At 42.4% G+C, this 7,099-nt stretch overlaps 1 protein-coding gene across 2 annotated transcripts in view; it reads right to left on the bottom strand.

Moving 5' to 3' along the window:
• Positions 1–6: 6 nt before the first annotated feature.
• The window catches only part of DMRT1 (doublesex and mab-3 related transcription factor 1), a 59,801-nt gene continuing 52,708 nt past the window's right edge, over positions 7–7,099 (bottom strand). For both annotated transcript variants that reach the window (XM_033520669.1, XM_015615164.3), the window contains exon 5: positions 7–224. In XM_033520669.1, coding sequence (XP_033376560.1) covers positions 82–224 — 143 coding nt within the window. In that variant the 3' untranslated portion in view covers positions 7–81. The remainder of the gene's footprint in view (positions 225–7,099) is intronic.

Raw genomic sequence — 7,099 nt, 5'->3', positions numbered from 1 at the left:
CACAACCCCCAAGCAGAACAAGCAAACGGAGAACGCTGCTGCTGTACCGCCCTGGCCCGGGCGAGGGCCGCCGCGCCGCGGCTACTCGCCGCCCTCCTGGACGGGGCTCATGGCGAAGTTACCGGGCTGCGCGGGGGGCTCGCACTCCAGGTCCCCCTTGGTGCTCTCGCTGCTGCTCGACAGGCACCCCAGGCCGGAGTCCTGGCTGCTGGGCGGCGAAAACACTGCGAGTGAGGGGAAGAGAGAGAAAAAAAAACAGTGCCTGAAACACCCCTTGGCTCTGACTAGGGGAGACCCAGAGAGATCTCCCCTCTCCAGGAAGAGGGGCTAGGAGTTAGTTGTTCCCTCGTGCATCCTGAGGTGCTGGTCTCCCTCCTCCCGCCAAGGTGAACAGCGAGAGTAACGATGGGAGGAAAACAACTCGAGGTCTGGGGGCTGTATCCCTCCACCCACAAGGAAGCTACCTGCCTACACACCTAAGGCCCTGCCTCGGGCAGCCCGAGGCTGAGGCCAGATATTACAGAATTTAAAACTAATGCAGTGCTAGGAATGGTTGCAACATAACAATTTACAGTAGATACAAAAACCAAGTAAAAGGGTCTCTGACCTTCCTAACCTTAGATGAGTTGAGATCCACCCCCAACACTCCCTTCCTGCCTACCATGAATATAATTAAGGGGAAGCTGCAGTGGTAATTTCTCTCCTCATTAACTTCCTGATTGGTTTCAGGCTCAGGATTCCAGCAGCCGGCAGTTTGTCACCAATTCCAAATGGCCAATCGTTAATACTAATGTTTGTGTAGCTAACTGCCAGCATCTGCCACGGCTTCTTGTACAACAATAATAGTGAAAGGGTAACATTAGTGCTTCCCGTGTTAATTCAGATTCTGTTCATCAATAAGAAAATCTATGATGTAATTAGCAAAATGCATCGGTAGTTGAGGCAGTTGGAGGGAAACTAAATCACAGCTGGAGCGCCATGAGCCCCTGACACCTTTATCATCAATACTATGTTCTGGATTTTACTGTTCAGTGTAAAGTATTACCAGCCTGTGGTCTTTTAAAAGAGAATATTGTTTACGGCCACTTCTTGTTTCTTAGAAGCCATGATGAATCTAATACAATGCACAAAAACAAGAAATACGGAGTGGAGGCTTAAACTCTGTCCTGAAATCACACTGCTGTGCCTAAGTGAGCTGCTCCTCTACACTTGAGCCCTGGGTGCTTTCAGATTCTGGGGACTTCTACTTGTCCTGAAGTTCAATGAAAAAGACAAGGTCAGGCTTGACTTTGATAGTCAGTCCAATCCAACAGGATTCAAGGAAAGTAAACTGCACCACTGGGTTTAGCCCACTACTTATGAGACAATTAGAAATACGCTCTTAAAAAACCACCAACATTCAATTTCTGTAGTGTCCTGTGTTTCTGCAGTAACTTCAGTTTTGCAGCTCAGCTTCTGAATTTATCCTGTTTTCAAACAAACATTGGTTGCCAAGAAATGGAAAAGACATTCTGAAGTAGACATCACACACACCCACACACACCCACACACACACCATTTTCACCCATTTAACCCATGCATAGACGAAACAGCAATTTCCATTCCTTTCAGGGAGTTCTGACCATTTTTGATATTACAGAACCCCACTCCTTGATTTAATGCAAGTGTCTCCTTTGATGCATATAAGGGATGACTAAGGCTCGAACACCACTCTGCCAAAGCAGACCCTATTATTGTCTTTTAGATCTAACATAAATTTTTAAACTCCAGGGATATTAACCCTATATTACATTTTTTCCCAGCTAAAAAAGAACACAGTGCTTAGAGATGAGGGCAAGACAAGGAAGTCAAGGCATCTTCCAACAGTTTTTAGACATCCTGCAAATGCTGCTAATTGTTTTAATGACACAGAAACAGCGATCTGGTCTGCAGCATCATGTATTCCTTTGCTGTGTGGCCAAATGCACAGAACAGCCAAACAGGTCTCCAACATCTCCATGTCTGAAATAACCAGTGCACTGATCTGCCCTTAGAACAGGTTGGAACTGCACTTACAAAACCTGCAGTCGGCAACAACTGTTTAGATTTTTACTTTTTCTAGCCTACCAACCAAGAAAACCTTGGTTCTGAAACCAAGAAGCATTGCAGAATCAGAAACGATCCTTGTGGTTTCCAAGAGCCGAACTTTCTGCCATGAGAACATACCCGGAAATTCCTAATGATGTGTTTCCTTCCTTTCCTTTTTAGTGTTTAAGCAGGGTTTTGGTGGAGTCCAAGGAAAAACCACATTTCCTCAGTGTCTGGATGAAGATACCACTTATCTTTCCACTTCACTTTCTCTATTAAGTAATTTTATCATGACCTAAGAGCTCCTAGGTCTTGAACCAAGTGTAAACACGCAGATTACAGGAATCAAGCAGAACAGCAGAGGAACATTTCTGCTCTTCTGCAAGGGAAGCAGCAGAAACATACTCACTGTATGGCCACGCCTGCACCCCACTCCCATGATCTGAAACACACACATTGTGCACTGTTTCAGGGGGGTATCTTGTTGGGGTGGTTCATGCTTTGACTATTATGTAATGACAGAGCAGAGATGCTCTGTAGGTCCACATGAAAATGTCTAAGGGGAAATCACCTACAGAAAATGTGGAATTATCACCTCTCCCGATGTGTCCTACAGACTAGCTCCCCAGCAGTAATTCACCATTTTAGGTTGTTGTGCCTGCTAAGAACTAAGTGCAGCTTTGGTAGGATCTGGCCAGGTCTAGCATCAGGAATCATCTTTTTCTCCATAAGGTACCTTTAATTAATGGTAATGCAGGTGGCATCATCTCAACAGGGCTTGCTGGCTCAAGGGCTCAGTTCTCCAACTCTCAGAGCCTCATTCTGCTCTGATTTAGCAAATCAGGTGCATGAAGGATTAGAACATGCTCTAAGGATTCTGAACGTCCCTGGCCTCCAGGACAAAAGTATGAGAAAAGCAATTTAGGTTAAAACAGGATAATTTTTTGTTTACTCCCAAGTAGCCAATGGGGAAGAGGTTTATTTATTTTAAAGGATGTGCTAATACTTCTAAGTATGCATGTGCCTGAAGTGATATAAAGGCACACTTTTAAATACCTATATTTAAATCTATATATATTTAAATCTACAGATCTATAGATATGTATATAGATCTATATATACCTATATTTAAATCTTTAGATCTACAAACCTCTGTGACAAAGTTTCAGAAAGTGGTTTTTTTTTCCAAACACAAAGAATCCAAAAGAGTCAACACACTACAGTACAGATGTTGAAACCCTACCACAGCAAACTGTCACTTTGTTTTTGTGGTCTACTTTTTTTGGTAGACAGATAATCAAATCTGTTTCTTAGCATCTCACGTGGTGGATCCTAAGTCTTCTGGATGAGTGAAGCTCCACCAGTTTTTCCACTGACTTCCAAACTAATCAAAGTTTTGCTTATTAGGCAATATGGGCTATAAACTCTGCTCTCTGAATTTGCATAATGGTTTGTAATGAGAGCCACAGAGCTTTTAAAAATGATCTGACACTACCAAGATTTACCTGGAGCAGGTAAGACTGTTCCTTCTGTATCCAGACCTGGACTGCTTTATTGAACAGACCTCCACTGCAGTCAACAGTCACTGAAGTCAAGCAAGGTGCAGTGAGTAGGTGCAATGCTGATAAAAAGTATGAGATACTCAGACTGGGACTTGTAGCTATAAAAAGGCAGCAAGAAGGAAATAAGCAATTCTGTTTCAGTGTTTTAATCATACAGCAATAAAATGTAGAAATTCCAAGTTCAGAGAAACAAAACCCATGTTCTTTTTGACTTAAGTATATGAGTTTCATCTGTTTGAGGCTTGTGGCTGATCCTCCCACAGTTGTTACACAGCCCTTATCTGTGTAAATAACCGTACCAGAATTGGGTCTGTGACAGTTTTTAAAGACTGTTCCTTATCTAATTTACCTTTACCTAATTTACCCTTGGGAAAGCACCTGAATACTTTTGAGCCATATGAATCTGAAAAATCATTCAGCTAATTTCACACAGGAAGAGAAGTGAAAAGAGATCCCAACCACAGACACAAAACCCTATGTCTTCTGACTCTGGTAACTGCACTGACTTTTAACTTTAGTGATCCCCAAAATTCAATGGACTGAAAAGAATAATGCACTTTCAGTGATGTGAGAAACTAGAAGGACATTCATGCTTGAAAAGTAAGTATTTTCCTGAATTTACATTAAAAAAACTCTTAAGCCCTAAATAAAGAGTAATTTATAAAGATTTAAAATCGAGTACACTTTTATAATCGAATACAATTCATTTTTTAGAACTTTTTCACCTTTCTTAGGGAAAGAAAAGTGAGTAAGCATGTCAGTACCACACACTGCTAACTAAGGGCCATTCACTTCTTCTTGGTGTGCAAATTTGTGTGTCAGCACAGCAACACGTGTGCGAGGAAGAACTAGAAGCTGCCGGCAGTTTGATGACATGGGAGCATCACTAAAGCATGCCAAAGTTTTTGGCATGAGGGTGGACAGGAACTGCCCTTCACAGTACCTTCTTCTCCAAAGCACTTTACTTCTGCAAATACCACTGCCGTTTCAAGCAGCAACTTCCATTCCAGGCTACAGAGATCCCACATAAAGGCTCTTGAAAACCAAACTGGCCTAGGAAAACACTAGCAGTCAAGCCAAGAAGCAAGACATGATATCTGCACAAAGGGCAGAATGAGAGAAAATGGCACCGACTCCTCAGGATACCAATTCAAACCACTTGAAGACATAAAGGGTGTCTGGCCATGTTGGCTGACTTGGTGGCTTGCAAGTAACCACAGGCCAAATTCAGTTTGAAAACAGTCTCCATTTCCCCTCAAGTCAAGGGTACCCCGTTACTCTGGTGCTCAGACTGTTGCCAAAGGGCTAACTCTACCTCCCAGCATCAGCAAACAGCCTGAACAGCCTTGCCAGGCCACAGCAACTATGGCAACAGTATGGTAACTGCCTGAAAAAGCTTTCAGGTCAAAAACCCAAATCAACCAAACAAACCCCCCAAATCAGCCACTAGGAATCAGAGAACTATCAGAATCCTCCGCTGATGTCTCAGCAACTGAGAAGACACACAAAAAAAAGAGAATGGGAAGTTTGTCCTGACTTCGCTGTAGATGATGAGCAAGATGCAGCCTCCATGTAAACACCTGCAAGAAGTTCTCCTAAGCAATCTCCTTTCAGCTGTCTTTCACCTTTGGGAGTACTTAACCCTATGCTGAACAAGGGTTCAACTCCTTAAGGAGAATTAACTAACAAATGGTCAAAAAGAAAACCTACCTCTGCAAATCTCTAATATGATCCCTTCCTGTGTGAATGCTCTATTTAAAAAGACTATTGACTTACATTAGGGTGAAAAAACTGCTCACAAGCCAGCCATGCAATGGGTCTAGCCTCATACTCTGGTATTTGGCCCTGTGCCGATCCAGCAGTCAAGAGCCTATGGGTCCATGGGTTCCTACTAGGCCACAGAGAAGTTTCAAGAAAAGTAAGAACAAACTTGAATCAGCTGTGTTTTCAAAATTTTCTTTGAACACAAAGACTGCAATTTTGTAAACCTGCAGTGATGCATGCTCCCAAAGGACATTTGCACTTGATGAACTCCCAATATATTTTATTTCTTTTGCTTCTACTCTGTATGAACTAAAGTTAAAAAAACCTCCAAAATGCTTTCTTCTTAATTACAGCTCTCTTGCTCAAGAAAACTGCTGGGATGAAATGGTTCTTAATGAAAATTCCTGCTGATGTCCATAAGTGCTTAAATGCACTGCATGTTTTCTGTACTGACTATCCTTCTTCTCCATCCCTCAGGCCTCATCACAGATCTGGACAAGGGGGTATCTTCCACAGGGATAAATCCTGGAAGCCCATCTGAAGCCAAGGGTTTCTGTGTGCTGCAGGCTGGTCGCCACAACATAGCGTGTGTGCAGACTGCTTTGCAGCAGTATGACGCACACCAATGTGTAAGATGAGGAGGCTGATACCAAGCAGTTTACAAGGGGAAAAAGAAAACTCAGCTATGGGTGTGCTTTAAAACTAAACTCAACATATTACTTTGACCAGCTGAAATGTCTCTGTGATGTTCCTGTGATCAATGTGTTATGGACTGTTCTGTGCTGACCACAGTGTGGATTAACTTGCAAGAATGAGGGAGTGATGCTCCTTTTCTGCTCTGCTATCTATTAACACCACAGGAACTTGTCCAGTGCTAGAAATATATGTCTGTGGATATTTTCTTGCTGACAAGAAGTTATAAGAGCAACAGAGTTGATTTTTGATGCAAAAATAAAAACAAGCCTAAGGATCTTAGAACAAATGTACACTCCATCTGTGTCTCTTAACACAGGTATACTATTTCACAGCAAAGCCCTTTTTTCCTTCTCTAACACCTACCCTTGTCACTAACATTTAAGGCAATAAGGATTATCTTGGATGCCCACAGTAGGGCACATTTATTGTGTATTTTCAAATAGCATTAATTTTTGGCATTAGGAACTCAGAATAAAAGGTAAAGATCTTTATTCAGTATGCTTTACCACGGATTATCTCAATTCTTTTCCAGTTCGTGCTTGTAGTTTTAGCAGCTAAGAAGGTAGGGCTATAACTGATGTAATTAGAAACCAGAGGCTGGAGAAAATATCCTCCTGTTGACTCCCTCACCTCTGGTTTTAAATTCTCTTACAGTAATATGTGAAACAATCAAATAAGGCTTTCCACTTCTCATCCACCACCACCTAGACAGACAAGATGCTAAAATGGTACTTGGGAAGCTTGGGCTTTTTACTCAAGACTACAAAACATACCTTGAAACTATACCAATCTTCTACAAAGCAATTGCCCTTCATGCTTGCATGCAGGAACTGGAGCAGAGTATTTATTGATGGACCAACACTCTCTCTTATCACCAGCTTTACATTATGTGGCTAACTTGATATCATTGAGCCACTGCTGCAGGCTAGGAAAGGCAGAGGATGAACAATCTCAGAAAAACTTCAGGTGTGCTGAGGTGAGTACCCTTGCTTTGGAAGACGGAAAGGCAA

The sequence above is a fragment of the Parus major genome, chromosome Z (genome assembly GCF_001522545.3).
Source record: "Parus major isolate Abel chromosome Z, Parus_major1.1, whole genome shotgun sequence".
NCBI classification, from domain to species: domain Eukaryota; kingdom Metazoa; phylum Chordata; class Aves; order Passeriformes; family Paridae; genus Parus; species Parus major.
The sequence above is the reverse complement of the archived record's forward strand: the minus strand, read 5'-3'. Positions and strand labels throughout refer to the sequence as shown.